The sequence below is a fragment of the Olea europaea genome, chromosome 5 (assembly GCF_002742605.1).
Source record: "Olea europaea var. sylvestris chromosome 5, O_europaea_v1, whole genome shotgun sequence".
NCBI lineage: Eukaryota > Viridiplantae > Streptophyta > Magnoliopsida > Lamiales > Oleaceae > Olea > Olea europaea.
In genome coordinates, this window is record NC_036241.1 from 738,025 (window position 1) to 760,048 (window position 22,024).

Here is a 22,024-nt window from a genome sequence, read left to right on the forward strand (position 1 = left end):
CTTCCCAAACCAATTCCTATCTCGAACCCTTTCTATCTGTAAAGGTAGGATCACACGATATTAAATTCAAGAAACAAGAAAACCTTAATCTAACAGCAATAAAATTGCAGGAAATTAAAAATGAACACAAAGGAATTATTTCGACCTAAACCCCGGAGGTTCGACGACAACTTCTAGCGCCTACATCCCCCGTTAAGCATCCGAAGATTTGGATTATGCTCGGTTGCACTAAACAACCCAAAATGGCAACAAGAATTATAGATTGTTTAGAGAGATGACAATGACTTATCTCTCAAGCATAGTGATGGATCTACAAAGATTTACTCAGATCTCAACCCTCAAACCCTTCGAACATCACTACGAAGTTACAACAGAGAAATCACTCAGATTTCTTTACTATCCACACAGAATATTACAGATCGAAGGAAGATCTCATTAACCTATACATAAAATTAGAGATTTTAAGCATGAAACACTCAAGAAAAGATCATCACTCAAATCACCATTTTTCTCTTTGAAAACCCTAGAGTCAAATGCAAAACGAAGTGTTAAAGATCAGACGTTCTAGAAGACTCTGGGTCTTTTAAGGTAGGGTAGATGAACTGGCTCCATCCAACGTACAGAGTTAATCCATGTGTTGGTCATCCAATAAAGTTATCACCATTAATTAAGTCGTGTTTCATATAAACATGATTTTGCCACAATTCAAATTCTAAAAGCACCACATGTAGAGAACAGGGTTTGACTCCAACAATCTCCACCTTGCTACCAGAAATTGAACTATTAGTGCAGCTCGGAACATGATCTTATGTCTTTTTCATTTGCTCCAAGTACTTGTACACGAATCACAGAGAATCAACAGATAAAAGTTTCAAGCAGTTTAAAAATTTGTTTAAAGGAATTAGTTTTGTACCCATGTCAGATGGATTAAACTGAGTGGAAACTTTTTCAATCTTAATTTCATCTTTCGAAATTATATATCTTATAAAATGGTATTTGACATCAATATGTTTCGATCTATTATGAAAAATTAAGATACAGCTAAGATTTATGTCACATTTTAAGGGAAAGAGTTTTTATTTCATTGATCTACAAAGTATCTGCAAATTGTAAGACAATCTCTGCATACAAATAATTTTATTATCAAACAAAATGATGTAGTTGTTATATTCGTGTTCAAGACAATGCGATATTTATAGACCTTTCTAGGTTTTTTCAAACAATTTTAGCAAACAATTTTAACTAAACATTTTTTTCACCTCTTCGTCGTCACTAGCACCAATGTGCGTGAATTTCTCACGTGAACATGAATTCCAGGACTTATGAGTTTAAGTAATATGTTGCAATACTATAGTTGGATATTGCATTGTGGCCAAGCAGGTAAGAGTTACCAAATCTAATATCTGGTCATGTGAATTCATATGATTAAATTGTAATCCAAAAGCTTTTTTTAACCTATTATATTCTATTATCAATGTTGTGAAGATCGACGATGGGAAAGGAGCTTGAAGGCTTAAGCATTAATGAATTGCAGGACATCGAGCATCAACTTTCCAAAGGGATATGGTGTGTGAAGGATAAGAAAGTATTTGTGACATAATTATCTGCTTGGCAAAGCCTTCTTGATTAACTTCATTACACACACCTTAGCGCTTGTTTCATAATGATTCTTTGAGAAGTTATTCGAAACAAGAAAAGCGTTATTTTTTGAGACTGCATTATTGAAAATGAGTGTGGAAAAGAAGAGATTTCCAAACAGTAAAAATCAAAAAAGGGCTTAATTTAATTATAATTTTTTTAATTTCTACATTTTTTACAATTTAGGCGAAAAAACCATTGCAGCTGCTTGAAAAATCAATAGTACGGCTATAATTTGCATAAAATTTTAGGGGAACGAGTTTTTATTTCATTGATCTAAAACATATCTGCAAATTGGAAGGGATATGTATATGAAATTTCATTATCAAACAAAACAATGTAGTCATTATATTTATGCTCCAGAGAAATTCAATATTTATAGACATTTCTCAATGTTGCTTCGATCCGTTGGAGTTAATGCTCTTAATCAAGTCAAAATAAAATTTTAGTTCCCTGTACTGTTGAATCAAATAATGTTTTTTACACATTAGAATTTTTCAAACAATCTTAGGAAACAATTTTAACAGAACAATTCTTTTTACCTCTTGGTCATCGCGTGCACAAGTGTGCACCATTTTCTCACGTGCACATGAATTCCAGGACTTATAATTTTAGGTAATATGTTGCAACACTATAGTTTGATATTCTATTGAGGATGGCAGGTAAGAGTTACTGAATCTAATATCAAGTTCTGTGAATGCATAAACAAGAGGATTAGGTCGGCAACCACGCAGATTGTGCACGATATAACATTTCTATATATGTCATGATATGAATTATTTCACCCAACAATGGAAAATAGAATATGCTGGCGAGTTGATGGTCTCGCAATTTTTTGAACAATAACTCCTGAAATTAATTAAAAATAAAGTTTTTAGTAGAAACGAAATATCAATAATATTAGACACCGAAGGTAACAACATATGATTAAATTATAATCCAATAGCTTGTTTTAACCCATTAAATTCTATTGTCAATGTCGTGAAATTGAAGATGGATGTGGGAAAGGAGCTCCAAGGCCTGAGCTTTAATGAATTGCAGGACAAGGAGCATCAACTTTCCAAAGGGATATTGTGTGTCTAGGATGAGAAGGTATTTGTAATTCGAGTAAGCAATAGGAAAAGGCTTCAAAACCTTCCAAGGCATACAATCTACTATACTTCTTTACTTTGGGTCCACTGAAATAAGGGAGATGCACTTTAGTCTCGGATTCTTGATTAACTTCATTACGCCACTTGAGCGCTTGTTTGATAATAATTATTTGAGGACTAATTATTCAAAATTTGAAAAAGTTTTTTTTTTTTTGGAGAACGTAATATTGAAAATGATTGTGGAAATACAGTGATTCCAAATAATCAAAATCAAAAAAGGGCTTAATGTTATTAGAATTAGGTTAATTTCTACATTTTTTTTTTACAATTTAGGAGGGAAAAAAACCATTGGAGCTTCTTGAAAAATCTAGAGTACAGCTAAAATATGCATAAAATTTTAAGGGAAAGAGTTTATATTTCATTGATCTAAAAGGTTTCAGAAAATTGGAAGGAGCGCATATTCATTATCAAACAAAACAATGTAATCGTTATTTTAATCCTCCAAGCAAATATGATATTCATAGACTTTCTCAATGTTTCTTCAATCCGTTGGAATTATTGCTCTTAATCAAGTGAAAATAATATTTTAGTTGCAGTGTTGTTAAGTCAAATAATGTATTTTGCAAATTAAATTTTTTGAAGCAATTTTTTCACCTCTTGGTCGTCACATGCACCAGTGTGCATGATTTTCTCACGTGCACATGAATTTCAGTTCTTATGAGTTTAATAACATGTCGCAATACTATAGCTGGATATGTCTTTGAGGATGTTAGATTTCGTGTTGGGTATTCAGTGAACAAAAGGGTAAAATTGCAAATGTTCAAAAGTTTGGGGTTAATTTGTCAATGTTTAAAGGTTAGAGGTCATTTTGTACATGTGTAAAAGATGAGGGACTAAGTTTCAATTTTTTCAAAGTATGCTAGGGTTCGAGCTATGAAGTAGTGCAAGATGTGTCATTGAAGTTTCGCTAGCTATTCGCCAAGTGGTCGCTCAAGCGACAAAAATAGAAAGGTCGTCGCTTGCTTATCGTCCCCACTTCGCTCGAGCGAAACAGCGTCACTCGCTTTTCGCTCGAGTGACGGTGTTATCCATAAAACCATATTTTCCTTTTTTCGACATTTTAACCCGACCCAAATGTCCAAATACACTTCATATAAATAAAATTGCGTCGGTTTTCTCTCAAGGATTGAAATTGAAGAAAACTCTTCACACTTTGATTCTCTCATTCAATCCCATACTTGATTCGCGCAATCACCTAATAACGTCAAATCAACATTCATCAAACACCACAACACAACCTTCCAGAGCCTTTGTTGATTCCTGGAGATCGAGGAAGGAGATCAGAGTCCCGATCCCTAGAGAACAGGCGATTCTCTTGAATCCACAGGAGACAGACGAAATCAAAAGCCAGGAATTGGTTAGCAAGCAATCCAGGAGGGGTAGGAGCCGGGAGTTGATGCGAGATCACGCATTCCAAGAAGGCTTTGAGGAAATTACAGTCAAGAGGTCAGAAAAACCAGTGTGGGTTGAGTCAGCAGATTTTAAGTTGCATTTTCATTTATAGTGGATTCCTACTAGCTTGGGCCCGGAGTTTTACCCACATTGGGGTTTCTCCATCATCAAACAATTGCATTATTTACTTTTCTGCAATTAATTTATTATTGGTATTCAAACATAGGATAGTAAAGCATGTGAACTGATCTAGACAAATTAATATTTGTGACGTGTTGCAATTATTAATTAATTGAAAAAGAAAATTCCGTATAAACACCTATTCATCCCCCTCTAGGTGTTGATTAGGTCGAACTACGATATTTCAAATGGTATCAGAGCCAAATCTCGAGTCCTGACCCATAGTTGTCTAGATGAGTCAATCACTGTCTGTGCCTCTGTATTTTGACGGAAGCAACTATGCCTACTGGAAGGTTAGAATGCGTGTTTTTCTTAACTCCCTAGATGAACATGTCTGGGTGAGTGTACAAAATGGTTGGAAACCTCCTTCCACAACTGTGTCGGGTGTTGTAACCCCAACTGACATTTTCCTTTGGACTAAGGATGAATTGGCTGAATGCAACTGGAATAGTAAAGGTCTCCATGCATTATTTATGTCTGTGTCTCCTGAAGAGTTTAAGAGAGTGTCAATGTGTGAAACTACTAAAGAGGTATGGGACATTCTAGAGACAACGCACGAGGAAACTAAAACTGTGAAAAATTCTAAGTTGTAAATGCTGGCCTCAAGGTTTGAAGAAATCAGGATAAAGGATGATGAGTCTTTTGATGAGTTCTACGCCAAATTGAATGACATTGTTAACTCTAGTTTCAACCTAGGTAAGAGGATTCTCGAGTCCAAAATTGTTAGGAAGGTGCTTAGGTCCTTGCCTAAGAGATTTAGACCTAAAGTTACAGCTACTGAAGAAAGCAAGGACCTAGACACAGTTAAGATAGAAGAACTTGTAGGATCCCTTCAAACCTATGAACTCACCATTTCACAACCGAGGAAAAACAAGTCCATAACCTTGAACACTATTAGGGAAGAGGAGTCTGAGTCATCTGTCGTGGAAACTCTTAGAGATGAGGAGATTGTCTACTTTGTGAAGAAATTCCAGAAAGTCTTAAAGGGCAAAAAATGGCCCCAAGAGAAAATGAGAGGAGTCCCTAGTAAATTACAAAGAGAGAAGAATGATAAATCAACTGCTAGGAACCCTAGTAAGAAATCTCAAGTGATTAGGTGTCATGAGTGTCAGGGATTTGGGCACTATAGGAATGAATGTCCTAACTTTAAGAAAAATCTAAAGAAGGGAAGGAGCAGGGCATTAGTTGTGTCCTTAACTGATGATGATTCTAACTCAAGTGAACAAAGTGATTCCTCAAGCAGTGAAGAGGAAAAGGGCTATATGGCTTTTGTATCTACTGTTAAGAACGAGTCCGATAAGGAGAGTGAGAAGGTTGAGGAGGAAGTAGAGAGTAACAAGTCCGGTGACGATTCTGAGGATGAGACAGATATACATGAGGCTTATCAATTTCTGTTTAAGGAAAGTCTCAAGATCAAGAAGGTAAATAAATCCCTATTTAAGAAGGTAGACGAGCTTGAGAGAGAGAGAAGGAGAAAATCACTAATGATCTTCAAGTCTCATCTAAGAATCTCAGTGAGGTGAAGTGTGTCAATGAAAAATTAGAGGACAGGGTTAAGACATTGACTTGTGAGTTAGAAAAATCTAGTACTCAACTGCAGTCATTTATGAGTGGAACTAAAAAACTAGACGATCTGTTAGGAATGAACAAACCAGCTGGAAATAGGCAAGGTCCAGGAATTGTGAAGAGTGATGACAATGTGTCTAGTTTGTCCAAGACCACATTTGTCCCCACTTCCAACAGATCTAATGTTTCAACCAATCCAGAATCCAAAGACAAGAATTTCACTAGACTGAAAGCCACTAAAGCCCATAAGATTTCTACACCTAAATTTCAGGATCAACACTCACGTGCATCTGAACCTAGGTTCATACCCACTTGTCATCATTGCGGTGCTGTAGGTCACACGAGACCTAGGTGTCGAAAGCTAGTAAATAGGAATAGAAGTCAGGATATCCCTAGTCAGGTAAACTTCCTTTCAAATTAGGTCAGTCACTTAACTGAGATGTTAACAAGGTTGACTAGGATCACCTCGACCTCTAGAAATTTTTGGGTAAAGAAATCTGATGTGGGTGAGTATGGTGAGAATCTAAAATGTTTTGCTGCTCATGTAGCATATAAGGCTCAAAATACATGCATGTGGTATCTTGATAGTGCTTGTTCTAGACACGTGTGGTAACAAGGTCTTATTCTCTACCTTTGATGACTGCAACGGTAGTGTAGTTACCTTTGGGGATGGAGCTACGACACCCATCTGAGGTAAAGGCTCCATCACCATTTTTGGACTTCCTGCAATATCTAATGTGCTTTATGTAGATGGTCTTAAGTCCAACTTGTTGAGCATTAGTCAAATATGTGATGCTGACTATGAAGTGAGTTTTGACAAAAAAAGATGCACTATTTATGACCTTTCAAGTGGTGTTGTTCTTGAAGGTGTTAGAATATCTGATAACTGTTATGGAGTCCTCCCAAACTCGAACTATGTGTATAGTAGTGCTAAAATTGATATGTCTGAACTTTGGCATCAAAGGCTCGATCATGTTAATTACAGAAGTCTGTCTAAATTGGTCAAAAAGAAGATTGTCTATAGTTTACCTAAGATTGATCAAAGTGAAAATGCTGTGTGCAAGCAGTGTCAACAAGGAAAGTAACTCAAGATAAACTATAAGCGAATCTCAAAAATCTTGACAAATGGACCCTTAGAGCTTCTCCATATGGATTTAATGGGACCATCTAGAGTGGAGAGCCTAGGAAGCAACGGTATATTCTGGTTGTGGTAGAAGATTTTTCTAGGTACACATGGATTAAACTGTTAAGAGAAAAATCTGAGACGGGTGATCTGGTTAAGTCCTTATGTAAAAGACTCAAAATTGAACAAAATCTTTCCATTTCTAGGGTTCGAAGTTATCATGAGAAAGAATTTGAAAACTTCTGTTTGGAGGAGGGGATTAAGTAAGAATTCTCCTCACCAATCACTCCACAGCAAAATAGAGTTGTTGAGAGGAAGAATAGAGTGCTTCAGGAAATGGCTAGGGCTATGCTTCATGGCAAGGATCTAGCAATGCATTTCTGGGGTGAAGCCATTAACACCGCGTGCCACATAGTAAATAGGGTATACCTGAGACCGAACATAGATAAGACTCCCTATGAGATCTGGAAAGGCAAGAAGCCTACTGTTAAATACTTTTGTTTGTTTCACAGCAAGTGTTACATTCTGAGGGATAAAGAAAATCTAGGCAACTTTGATTCCAAAAGTGATGATGAGGTTTTTCTAGGATATTCTAAGAATAGTAGAGCCTACTGAGTTTACAACTTCCGTACTTAGAGTGTCTTGGAATCTGTAAATGTTGTTATTGATGATGCCATTACTGAGGGGGAGAGTACTGAAAATGGGGTTGATATAGAAGATCTAAGTGATGATCAAGGAGCCACTGCTGAAAATAAAGAGCAATCAATTCCAAAATCTCCACGCTCATCTGAAAACATCTCTGATCAGGGTTTACCAAATTGTGATTAGTCTAAACTTCCTAGATAACCATCTTCCAGGGTCAAATCTAATCATCCTAATGTTAACATCACTGGGGATTTAGATGAAGGTATGAGGTTACGAAAGAGAGTTCTAAATAACCTAACATATACTAGCTATGTATCCCATATTGAACCTAAGAAAGTAAAGAAAGCCCTTAGAGATGAATGTTGGGTGAATGCATGAATGTTGGGTAAATGCCATGCATGAGGAGCTTAATCAATTTGTTCGAAATAATGTTTGGTATCTAGTTCCTATGCTTGATGATTGTAATGTGATAGGTACTAAGTGGATTTTCAAGAACAAAGCTGATGACCAAGGTACCATAACTAGAAATAAGGCTAGACTAGTTGCCCAGGGGTACACTCAGGTTAAAGGGATAGATTTTGATGAGACTTTTGCCCCTGTTGCTCGTCTTGCGTCCATTTACATTCTTTTTGCATTTGCATGTACCTTAGGGTTCAAAATATATCAAATGGATGTTAAGAGTGCATTCTTAAATGGAATACTTCAAGAAGAGGCGTATGTTGAACAACCAAAAGGATTCATTGATCCTAAGTTTCCTCATTATGTCTACAAACTCAATAAAGAACTGTATAGTCTGAAACAAGCTCCTAGAGCTTGGTATGATAAACTTACCACTTATCTCGTTGAGCATGGGTTCTCACGAGGTGGCGCTGACAGAATCTTATTCATTAGACATATTGAAGAAACTATAACTGTAGCTTAGATCTATGTCGATGACATCATCTTTGGCTCTCCCATTAACTCCCTTGCTCTTGAATTTGCTGAATGCATGAAACAAGAATTTGAAATGAGCATGGTTGGAGAGCTAAGTTACTTCCTTGGTCTTTAAGTGAAGCAAATTGATTGTGGGCTGTTTATCTCTCAATCGAAATATGCCAAAGACCTTGTGAAGATATTTGTTTTGGACAGTAAGAAACACACAAGGACACCCATGAGCACAAGTGTTAAGTTAGGACGTGATCGTAAAGGTAAGAGTGTTGATCAGACTGTGTATAGGAGCATGATAAGTAGTCTACTATACCTTACAGCCATTAGACCTGATATAGCATTCAGTGTTGGAGTATGTGCTAGATTTTAAGCTGATCCTAAGGAGTCCCATCTAAGTACAGTAAGGCGCATTATTGGATATGTCAATAGGACAGTAAATCATAGGATCTTGTATTCCAGAGAGCCCAATCTTGAACTAGCCGGCTATTCTGATGCTGATTGGGTCGAAAACGTCGATGATAGAAAGAGTATCTTGGGTGGATGTTTCTATGTTAGTTCTAATCTTGTCTCATGGTTGAGTAAGAAACAGAACTCTGTCTCCTTGTCCACAGTCGAAGCAAAATACATTGTAGCTGGTAGCTGTTGCACTCAACTACTTTGGATGAAGCAAATGCTGAGTAACTATGGGATAAATCAAGGTACTATGACTATTTTCTAATGACAATACCAGTGCTATCAACATATCAAAAAATAATGTTCAGCATTCTAGGACCAAACACATTGACATTCGTCATCACTTTATTCGAGAGCTAGTTGAGTCTAATGTGGTATCACTTGAACACATCTCTACTAAAAATCAACTTGTCGATCTATTCACTAAAACTTTAGATGGGTTGAGATTCGAGTCACTTAGGAAGGTTGTTGGCATCTGTGTTCCTCCTTGATTGTCTTCATAGATGCATGCATGTTTAGTTTATTTCAGTAATTCATTTTTGCATTCATTACATTGCTTATTTGTGTTCATTTGTATCTGTCTTCATTTTGGATTTTAATAAAAAAATAAAAAAATCTAGGATTAATCATTACGTGTCATTTTTACATTGTAGTTGTTTACTCGGACTTCCAATTTGGGATCAAATCTGCATTCGACACATGATTAGTTTCTAATTCCCATCACTTATATTGAGTCTGTATGGAGTACTTAGTATATATCACTTTATATTATATCTGCACAGCATACACTAGGATCGTTTGAGTGAGTCTTAACCACATGTGTGAGACTTGAGATGGCTATCATCAGTCGTTGAGTTGACATTGGGTTTGAATTGGTCTTGGACTAGATGACCAAACTTCTGGTATACCCCCAAGTGATTCAAAAGAGTATTTATTGTATCGCATCTTATACCTATCTTTGGAGCCTAGTTGACTCGAGCAATGAAGTCTGAGGGGTTTCTCATAACCTGATGCCCTAAAGCCAACTGGTTTGGAAGTCACCGACCCAACACTCGTTACAACGGTTTTCTTAGTAGCATAATGGAGATAGGATTGCACATAAGATAAAAAAAAAGGAGGTCCTTAATGACAGGGGGAGAAAGAACAGTTTTACACCATATTTTAATGAATTATAGGTCCTAGTAAAATTGGATTTGACCTTCAAATATCTAGGTGTTGACTCCTACTTCAAGGATTTGGTTGTCGCTTCTCACAAATTTAAGGTTTTGAGTCTTACTTGCATTGAATGAGTGACACGTTTCACATGGGGTCACATATACAATTTACTCCATCTGTCCTTGGTCCCGGTGTATGGAGAAACATTTTCTAATCATTGTGCATGCCGTATTTGTGATCTATTTTAATTTGATTGGACCTACTGCATGTGCATAATTCATATATTAAAAAAAATTGGAGTTAAAATTCAAATTTCTGGAAAAGGTGCTATTTTTGAATGTTTCTAAAGTGATGTTACTCTGCAAAGTTTTAAACCTAGGGCTAGATTTTTAAATTTTCAAAATTCAGTGCTATTTTTGACATTCACCCTTTGTTCGCTTGCTACTGGCAGATCGCTCGAGTGACAAAAGCAGTGTGTTTGTCGCTCGATGTTTGCTCGAGTGACAGCGAGATTTTTACTTTTCTCGCGAAGGGTTCCACTTCATTTTTTTTATTTTTCACATCTCTCTCTCAAATTTCCTCTCACGAACGACATCCTTGGTCAATTTTTACTTCAATCATTGGGTGTGGGGCTTCAATTCATCTTCCTTGTGTTCACTTGATTGGTTTTTCTTCGTTCCAAATCGGTAAACGCATCGCTTGACCTAATTTTTTCACAATTTGGGGATTTTGATTTTTCCACTTCATTTTGCTTAACTCACTTCATTCATTCTGCATTGTGCTGTGTGGTTGGTGATTTCCTTGTTTGTTATCACATTTTTTTATTTGTTCTTCGTATTTTAGTTGTTATCCACACATACATTTTTTTTGTGTCATCCATTGTGGGTCTTGTGTCAAGTGATTGGAATTCCTTAGATGCTGAGTAGGTAGGGTTGTTAAGGAATGTTGGGTGTCTATTGGGTTATTACAATTGTAGTTGAATTTCCTTGCATTTCGAATGTTGCAACGTGTTCGATGAAACGTTTCATCCCCACTTCACTACTTCCTTTGCCCATTGTGTGACATTCATCTCGTGTGCTTGATGTTTGGACCCTAGCTATGTCGTTTTGGTACCTATTTTGGGTCGGCACTTATTGGTTTTGGAGTTTCCAATATACTTGCAGTGAGTTCCTTCCATCCCGCAACCGTTCCTGTTTACATCTAGGTCACGTCACTTACATCTTGCATTGTCATCCAGCTGTAGTGACATGTGTTACCTTTGGCTTGCATGATTGCCATTTGTGCACCACTCTTGCATCGGTTTGCATGCCTGTGTGTGGTTGAACTTTAGGACTCATACATTCACGTGTCTCCGTCAATTAGTTTTCCTTGAGGATTGATGTGTCTTCTACATCTCACATTACAGATGGCACCTAAGAGGGCTAGGACTACAGCTCAGCCTGGTAGAGGATCGACTTCATTTAGTCAGTCTAGGTTCATTTCCTCTACTGCTCAAGAGGTATTTGAGAGTTAGTTTTCCATTCGTCCTATTCTAGTAGAGCATGAGGTCACTCCTGACCTATCCCTTGATCTAGCACTATCTTTACTTCTTAAGGTTGGGAATCCTTGCAGATTGGGTTAAATCCCCCGCCTAGTCTCTTTGTTCAGGAGTTCTATACGAACGTCTATGACATTAGTGATTCGTCCTTCAGGGTGTTCCTTCGAGGTCAGACACTTAGGATTTCACCAGATATTATTTCTAGTTCCATACATGTTCCCTGAGTCATTCATCCCGTTTATCCATATCTCTCAGCTGATTCTATTCCAGCCGACTCTCTGGTTCGGTCCACTCTGTTTAATAGTCCATTGGGAGGTGGGCCTGAGGCGATCCACACTGGTTCACTCCTCACTAATCGACAAATTTTGTTGCGCATTATGTACATGAATCTGTGGCCCGTCTCTCACACTTCTTCCCTACTTATGGAAAAGGCGAGATTTCTTTTTTTACTTTGCTACATGGATTCGATTGACCTACCACTTTCATTTGCCAGCACATTCTACATACTTTTCAATTTTTCGATCATCGGATTGGTCATCCCTATGCTTGCTTGATCTGCCACTTGGTGACATCACTTGGGACTTCATTTCCTGATGAAATGTCACGATGAGCTCTTTGTCCCATAGGGCAGACTACCATCTCTCAGAGTAGGTCACATGTCACTTCTTTTGCTTCTGCATCTGCTCCTGTTGAGCCAGCTGAACCTATCGATCCGACAGTGCCAGCTGATCCTTTAGGTGATTTACTTGCTGATCTCTCAGCTATTCCTCCACCTCCTTCAGATGTTCCTTCGTCCACTTCAGATATTCCCTCTTCTTACACTTCTATTCCACCACTCGTCCCGCCTGCTCTGACTACTACTCCTGTTGACCCCACTGTCGCGCTTATGGGTCAGTTGTCGATTCTCATTGAGCAGCAGGCCCATATGATGGCCAATATTACTCAGTTACAAGCTACTTCTGAGCGTCGTACTACGAAGTTTATTACATTGTGGAGGGCTATTGCTCTTGTTCAGCGCGATATTCAATGGATGCGCGAGCACTGGGATTATGAGTCTGAGGCTGACGATTTCGAGAACGTGGATGATGGAGATGATGGTCATGCTTAGTTGCTTAGGGTTCCCCTTGCCATTTGTGACAAAAAGTGGGAGTAGCATTGTGATAATTTTTGGTATTTGTAATGATAAAGTACTTTGATAATGTACTATTGCTGTTTTTGGCTAGATTAAGTTTTGATGTTTTTGCAATATTGATGTATGTTTTTGGTGATTTAACTTACATTGATATTGTATCTTAATCTAGCATATTGGTACAATGTTATGGCTATTCATGACTTTTTATCTTTTATGTTAACTTATATTACTGTTTCTCGTGCTTTTACACTGGGTATGTGAGTTGTGATTTCAGGAAACAGGTTGAAAGAGGACAAAGCAACAGTGAGTTGAGTCAATGTATTGGATTGTCATTGCAGTTCATGCTATTGTAATTTGGTTTTATCGCAGAATGCTAAAGGGGGAGTTTGTTAGATTTCGTGTTGGCTATTCTGTGAACAAAAGGGTAAAATTGTAAATGTTCAAAAGTTTGGGGTCAATTTGTCAATTTTTAAAGGTTAGGAGTCATTTTGTACATGTGTAAAAGATGAGGGACTAAGTTGCAATTTTGTTAAAGTATGCTAGGGTTCGAGCTATGAAGTAGGGCAAGATGTGTCGTTGAAGTTTTGCTAGATGCTTGCCAAGTGGTTGCTCGAGCGACAAAAACAGAAAGGTCGTCGCTCGCTGTTCGCTCAAGCAACGGTGTTATCCATATAACCCTATTTTCCTTTTTTCGACATTTTAACCCAACCCAAATGTCCAAATACACTTCATATAAATAAAATTACGCCGATTTTCAAACGTTCTCTCAAGAATTGAAATTCAAGAAAACTCTCCACACTTTGATTCTCTCATTCAATCCCATATTTGATTCGCGCAATCACCCAAAAACATCAAATCAACATTCATCAAAGACCACAACACAATCTTCCAGAGCCTTTGTTGATTCTTGGAGATTGAGGAAGGAGATCAGAGTCCCGATCGTTAGAGAACAGGCGGTTCTCTTGAATCCACAAGAGATAGACGAAATTAAGAGCCGGGAATTGGTGTAGCACGTAATTCAGGAGGGCTAGGAGCCGGGGTTGGTGCAAGATCACGTATTCCAGGAAGGCTTTGAGGAAATTACAGTCAAAAGGTCAGAAAAACCAGTGTGGGTTGAGTCTGGCAGATTGTAAATTGCATTTTCGTTGATAGTGGATTCGTACTAGCTTGGGCCTGCAGTTTTACCCACATTGGGGTTTCACCGTCATCAAACAATTGTGTTATTTACTTTTCTGCAATTAATTTATTACCGGTATTTAAACATAGGATAGTAAAGCATGTGAACTGATCTGGACAAATTAATATTTGTACGTGTTGCAATTATTAATTGATTGAAAAAGGAAATTCTGCATAAATACCTATTCATCCCCTCTAGGTGTTGATTGGGTTGAACTACGATATTTCAGAGGAGAAGCTAGTAAGAGTTACTGAACTGAATATCTAGCTGTGTGAATGCATAAATAAGAGGATTTGGTTGTCAAGCACACGGATTGTGCGCAATGTAACATTTCCATATCTATCATTATATGAATTATTGCACATTGGTAAGTTGATGGTAGCGCCATTGTTTTAACAATAACGTCACAGCATTTATTGACAAAAAAGAAGTTTTTAGTAGAAAGTAAATGTCGATAATATTAGACACCAAAGGTAACAACACATGATCTAATTATAATAAAAAACTTGTTTTAACCAATTATATTCTACTATCAATGTCATGAATTGAAGAAGGATGATAGCGAAGGAGCTCAAAGGCTTGAGCTATAATGAATTGCAAGACATGGAGCATTAACTTTTCGAAGGGATATTGTGTGTTAAGGATGAAAAGGTATTCATAACTTAATTTTCTTTTTGAGAATGTTTCAAATTCTTGATTAACTTCATTACACAACACTTTAGTACTTGTGAGGAGTTTCGTGTGGAGAAACAGGCACTTACGTATATGAAATGTTTGGATGGTCGACGTTCGAAGAAATTAGTTTAACGTTTGCATACGGTGTCCATTTTTAGCCCATACCTCCATTCCAGAAAGCTCGTGACGATTCTAGATGAACTTTCAGCTTTACTATGATGTATGATGGATTTCGCCCATTTGCATTCGTTTACTGGGTCAAAACGGCATTTAAAGTTTTTTAGTTTATTATTTTCCGTATTTGTTATTCTCTCTTTGTATCCCAGCCCATTAAGGGACTGTTGGTCAGTATGTTAATTGTTTTTTCATAATTAAGACTCTAAAACGTCTCCTAGGGCCTAGGGCTTTTAGTTGCTCATGAAATAAGAAAAATGTTTGTTTCTCGCGTTCAATTGGCTTGAGTCATTAGTATCGTGTGTTTGTAGATTCGATCTGCATCAACTTGTTTGATCAATATTCTTTGAGAAGTAATTATTCAAAACATGGAAAACATTACTTTTTGAGAATGCATTGTTGAAAATGAGTGTGGAAAAGAACTGATTACCATATAATCAAAATCAAATAAGGGCTTAATTTAATTAGAATTTGATTTGTTTCAATATTTTTTACGATTTTGGAGAACTGTTGGAGCAGCTTGAAAAATCAAGATTACAGCCAAAATTTGTGTAACATTTTAAGGGAAAGAGTTTTTATTTCTTTAATATAAAAAGTATCTGCTGTAATGACCAAAATTTTAAATTTGGATAGTTACTAAATTCATTTCATTCGTACAAGTATACTCCATAGTGTGGTTTTATTTTTTATATTATGTTAACTGTAAACTTTTAAACTGAATGTCTTCATGTCAATCATTTATAGCTCACCAATGTTCCAAAAATTAGTAATGTTTACAAAAAAAATTCATGAATTCCACTGCCTATATTGTAGTTAATATATCCAAAGTTGAATCTCATCCAAAAGATAGAAACTTGAACTGACCTCACAATTTCAATTTTCCAGAAATTAACTTTGCCGAATGCTTAACAATTTTCAAAATAGTAGCCTCAAAATTCAAAATGTCCAAATGTGAATCTCATCCAAAAGCTAGGAATTTAAATCAACGTTACATTTCAAATTTCCAGAAAATAGAATCCTTAACAAATTTTAAAGCCATAAGCCTTAGAAACACAAATTATATAACAAAGCATCAAAATAATCATGTTAAATGTAATGTCAAGATCCAACATAATTGAAACAAAAGTCCATGAGCTAAAGAACCTAAAATTTCCGCTGGAAATTTAAAATATTCAACCACGTCACACCGGATTTAATTTTTTAAGTCCAACAAATCCAGGCACAACAACAGCACATTATTGCCTGCTAACTGTTGCATTTTTTGTATCACAAGTATATGATACCGTAACAAATAATATAGTGAACATTTGAGTCTGGATTATTGTTCCCAGAGGACTATAATATTTAATTTAATATTTCTAACTCTTATATGATGAAAAAAAAAATTGTGATTGTTGTGATTGTTTTTCTAAAACTGTCTGCTAATTGAAAATAGCTGGATGCACATAGCTATTGATTTAAAATTCAAATGTCGAATGAAATATTAGGGCATAACAATTTCATCTATTGATTCCCTTTAAGTCTTAATTCAAAATTAACAAATCTAATGTAGTGTTCAATCTAATTCTTTTTTTGGTATTCAATTTACCTCTCTCGAGTTCTCATTAAGCCTATTTAAGTGATTGAATCAATTTTAGTTAAATTCACTATTTGTTTTAAGTATTCATTAACGACTGCAATAATTAGCATAGGTATCTCTACATGTTATACTAAATTATCGGATTTTACTATGTGGCCTATATTTAAAACTCATATTTTGATTTGTAAAAGATTCACAAATTCATTAAATTATTGATCAAGTAATTAAAAGCATTAAATACGTGAATAAAATCAACACATATATGATGAAAGAACTAGAATCTTGAATAAAAAAGGGTCTCAAATAGATTACATTGTTCATCCTAATAAAGAATTTACCTACTCAAAATGTTTGGAAAAAAATAAGAGATTAGTATTGAATACATCATCCAATTTTAAAGAAAGCTGTAGAAAAGAGGATGGTTCTTGCACCAAGATCTTTTTCTTTCAATCAATGCCTTAAATCTTTGATTTCTTGATGTTTTTCTCCATTGATTCGCTCTCCTAATTTTCAAGTGTTCTTTGCATCTCAATCTATGGAACCGCTCAAAAGTGCCACCATTCTTTTATTTATACTTCTCCTTGCATTTTTGCTGAGTTTAGAGTTTTTATGAACTTCAAAAGGAGCTAAAAAATTCGCCCTCGTTACATCATGTAGCACCTCGACTCCTGGGGTGTGGTGTCACTGGCTCCATATCTCTGTCCTCCGTTCTTCATGTTGGCGCCGAGGAGCCACAATGGTGGCGCCTTGGTTAAATTCCTGGTTTTTTCTTCTTTTGATGTAGAAAATGTACTTTTTTGCCCTTTTGTTTCTCTTTTCTGCTCAACTTATGTCAATAGCCTTGTTTTCTCCACTTTTACAATAATTTACAACACCTCACCTACCTGTAAAATAATAATAATAATAAACATGTTAAAAATGTTCCATACTCATATGATATAGTCAATAATCAAGTTAAAATAGCATAAAATTTGTGAGTAAAACTTGCTAGGCACTAACTAATAACTTGTTCTAACCCGTGAGATGCAAGAAAAATGGATGAGTACATGAAAACACTCACTAGGACACAAGTATTTGTGCAACCCCAAAAAAAAGTTTTAATTCACATATCAAAATTGTCATACCATCATATCATATTTTTAGAATCCAATAAGAGCTCATAGCATATCATATCATTTTGTCCCAGATGGCCATTATCATATATCAAATAATGTCACTTCCTTATCATAACTTTTGTCAATGAAGCAATAAAATTAAAAGGGAGAAAACCACTTGCACATCGTTATCATATCTTAAACAGTTGAAAACCTTGATTAGATGTTCACAAAATTGCAGAATTTTGTGCCTCTATAAATTTTCCCAAAGATTTTAATAATTTATTTGATTTTGTTCAACTGCCATAAAATACAAGAAGAATAAAGGAAAGAAGAGAAGGAGATACGTATAAATAGAGATTTTAAAAGACGTGAGTTTTGATAGCTGTTGGTCAGTTTAAAAAGTTAGTAGGAAAAAGAGGGAAAGTGGGGAGAAATATTTGGGATGGCATTAGGATTAGGATACTTGACTTACTTAGACTTATTCCCCCACTAGAACACTTAACATATACAATTATATAATAATAAACATTTATAATTTGTTTTTATATGTATAAATACATATTTACAAAACTAAATTCACCAACATTGTAATTTAATTTAATTAAATGCTTAAAATCATGTCATGTGTAAGTGTAACAAAATAACAAATTGGAAGGAAATCTCTGCATATGAGGAATTTCATCATCAAACAAAATGATGTAGGTGTTATATTTATGCTTAAGACAAATAAGATAAATATAGACCTTTCTCAATGTTGGCTCAATCCTCTAGAATTAATGCTCTTAATCAAGTCAAAATCAAATATAAGTACGCCGTGTTATTGAGTCAAAATCCAGTCAAAATCAACTTTTATTTTTCTGTGTTCTTGAGTCAAGTATGTTTTTGAATGTGTCAAGGTCTAATGTTGTTGTGTTTTTTGAATAAGTCCTTCAGAATATTGTGGAGTTAAATTCTAAATTGTTAAATAGTAAAATTAATGTATGGATCAAAAAATATAAATTTGGGCGGTCTTGTACAGACATTTCTAGTGGAAAATGAATTATATGTTTTCGAGATTAAAGATCTCTTTTTAAGTGGTGGCCATCAATGAACCTTACCAGAAATATGTAATAACTGAAGAATAGAGAATCGGATTCCAGGCACAAGTATTTTCTAACTGTACAATCATAAAAGAAAGCTGGAAAATGATGGGAAAAAAGATGAAGATACCGTTATTGTTCTCTTTTCATCATTTATCCTATATTTCTGGCCAGGTTCAATTACTGAAATGTATTTTACCATGTAATCCTCAGATGAAATTAGGTGTCATGTTCTTGGGTTCTTCATTATATGCTTATTTGCATGAATTGAGCCTTACTATAACTAGGTAATGAATCAATGTCAAATTAGATAAGTAAGAGCGAGAAATCGTCATGTTTGATCTGGAGTTTCCTCAAAACACATCTGAATCTATAAGAAGCTCACATTAGCTAAGGGTATCAGTAGTCATACTAAAGTATTTGGGGGAACTCTGGGTGTCACCTGACAATATGAAATGATTTTATGTATATTAATCATTTAGATATATGTCCAAATGAACTAATTTCACATATTCAGTAATTCCAATTTTATCCAAAAAAAGGCTATTTTAAGTCACTTAAGTAATATGTTTTCCCGTGGTTAGTGCATAAAATCCGTGAAAAAATAATAACAATATAATCAACAAATTAGTATGCACGGATCACACATGTTCTCATAAAGTTCACTTACGCACGTATTTAAACAATTTATCATGTTATACGTAGTTGGGTACCACGTGGATGACAAGTATGTAAGATCTGAAAAGTCCAACAGCTGGTTCTGTGGAGTTAAGTACAAAAATGTATAGAGCGTAAGATTACATCTACCATTGTTTTTATTCCATCAAATGATAATAACATGAAATTCTACATATTTTATTCTATTTGAATTAGTTTCCTTATGTACTCAACAATTAACATAGATTTAAACATAACTATAGGCTCAACTTATGTACAAAACTTATACATATGAAGCGAATGCTCAATGATCGTGGTGAAGCAAATTCTAAGTGATTGTGTGCTTTTTGAATTTTGAATGAATTTGATTTGTTTTATTTATTAATTTTGTTTATTTTCACATTCAGGTATTTTTAGGTTGGTGATCATTTTTTCATACTTTACCATAGAAAATCTTTGAGCAGAATCCTAAAAGAATTTATCTGACTGCACTTGAAGATTTGATAGAAGCTTCATATTGATTCGACTCATCAAAAGTATCATCTTATATTAATGAAGTAAGTTTATAAACTGTCCTTCCTCTTAATTCTTTATGGAACGTGGAAACATTTGCTGGACTTGACTTTATTGCAGACCTATGTTAAGCATCTATAATTCAGTACACTACAAGATCATGCCATGCTAAAAGGCAGTTCTTAGGAGAGAGGACTCTCATTGTAGAAGTGTGTCTCATTGTAGAAGTGTGAAGTGTTTCATGGAGAAATCAAATAAAATGATCATGAGAATAGATGATTTACTGCAGACTTTAACTCACTCTTGCCTGCATATTATCCCTAACATCATGACATTGACATTGATGCTTTAACTGAATCATTCGTGTGATTGCATTTTTTTAGAATGGTTTAAGGGTTTTATTATTATGAGAATTCAAATGAGCGATTGCAAGCAAAAATCAGACTTTTTTCCTTATTATTTTATTGGCATCTTTAATTACAAGTAAGTTGACTTTTATTTAACAAAACAATTTCAAGAAATTTATTTATAACTACAATTTGACGGAATAAAGTCTTGATAGCAATTCGTACTTATTTAATGGTTAGAAAATTTAGGCACTTCTTCGATGGTCCCCATATGCCCGGCCTTAGGGCCCGCTCTGAAGAATTCATGGATCAGCAGGTAGGCGAGATAGAATGGGCTGGCACTACAAGATAAAGTTCCTGATTAAGAAAGGTGCCAAGAACCAAACCATCATTTATATCTTGAAGAAAAGCCTAACAATATTGTGGTGGAGAAAGGATGTGAAGAAGTCACAGAATTTAGAAACTTGCGAGAATGTCTTTTCATTTAACTTAATTGACAGATAGTTGAAACCTTTTTAAATTTTTATCATATCTATGGTTGATGAATTTTGGATGATAAGGACTAAAAATAGAAGATGAAAGACTATAATTGCACCCAAAAAAAAAAAGAAAAAAAAGAAAAAAAGGCTAAAGTTGGAAAAAAGGAAAGAAATCTGGAGGCCAAAATGAAAGGGCAAAAATTTAAGGCTCTACAACTTTATATCACAAAGCATAATAAAAAAAATGACCGTTGAGCCAGAAGTGTACATAATGAAAATTCTTCAATGAAAGAGGGCATGCCCAAGGTCAAAAAGGTGTAATCAGCTCACGTGAACGTGAAATTCAGTACTTATGAGTTCAAAATTCGCTCCCGTGCACATAAATTTCAATACTTCTGAGTCTAAGTAATATGCTGTTATACTATAGTTCAATAGTGCATGGAGGATAAGCAGTAAGAGTTACCAAATCAAATTCAGTATCTGGTTGTATGAATACATAAACAACAGGATTCAATTGCCAAGCACACGGATTATGCACAATATAACATTTCAATATCTATCAATATATTTATTATTTCATAGAAGATTAGTTGTTCGAGGACTAAAAAAGCACAAAAAAAGTACTCAAGCTAAACGAACAAAGAAAATGGGGACCAAAATGAAGAGTGCATAAAATTTAAGGCTCTACAACACCATGATATCGTACAGCATAATGGAAAAAGATGTCAACATATGATATAACTCGATAGCAGCAGTTGTGGTGGTAGTATGTATGAAAAAGCATGGAAAAGAGTGGGAGATAAGATAACCTAAAAGGCCATGATTTAGTATTTTGTACCGAAAATTCTAAAAGATTGTCGAAATAGGAGTTTTGCTATGCCGACACACAATTTTCGCCGAAAATTGCTTTGAATTGACAAAAAATTCTTAAGAGAAAAGAAGAACCTTGATTGGACAAACCTTATATCAGTGCAAACCTTTTTCACGCTATTTTAATGTTAAAATCTCAACTAACTATTTCAGCAGAAATGCTGTCCTCCTTTGTAAAAGATGTGTACTTCTATCAAAAAATTGTAACTAAATAACTACGTTAAAAATTTTCCAAATAAAATAAGAAAAAGATTGAGCCTCGAACTACCTCTTGACCATAAGTGAGGAGAGGAATTTCCGAAGCAATCACTGAGGAATCAAACTCCGGTGGAGTAGCGACTCTAGAAGCACTTCGGTCAATATTAAGGTGAGTGGAGAGAAATGCTGATGCAATCTGCTGTCGATCCCTTCTTTCATTGCTGTTATAATCAAATTCATTCTCCAAATCTTTGAATTCATCCTCATCTTCATCGCCCTC

The 22,024-nt window shown here is 35.4% G+C and overlaps 1 protein-coding gene across 1 annotated transcript; it reads left to right on the forward strand.

The window, feature by feature from the left end:
- The first annotated feature begins 4,954 nt into the window (after nt 1–4,954).
- Nucleotides 4,955–8,073, forward strand: LOC111394893. The gene is made up of 8 exons (XM_023020942.1): nt 4,955–5,782; nt 5,869–6,327; nt 6,476–6,575; nt 6,678–6,982; nt 7,099–7,203; nt 7,345–7,626; nt 7,687–7,870; nt 7,952–8,073. The coding sequence occupies exons 1-8, from the start codon at nt 4,955–4,957 to the stop codon at nt 8,071–8,073; spliced, it is 2,385 nt and encodes a 794-aa protein (XP_022876710.1).
- The last annotated feature ends 13,951 nt before the right edge of the window (nt 8,074–22,024 follow it).

Excerpts from the sequence above, each read along its gene's own strand:
- LOC111394893 (XM_023020942.1), top strand. The coding sequence starts at position 4,955 with ATGCTGGCCTCAAGGTTTGAAGAAATCAGGATAAAGGATGATGAGTCT. Across the intron at positions 6,983-7,098 it reads TTGATCAAAGTGAAAATGCT|AGTGGAGAGCCTAGGAAGCA; the intron begins GTGTGCAAGCAG and ends GGGACCATCTAG. Across the intron at positions 7,627-7,686 it reads ATTCCAAAAGTGATGATGAG|AGTGTCTTGGAATCTGTAAA; the intron begins GTTTTTCTAGGA and ends TTCCGTACTTAG.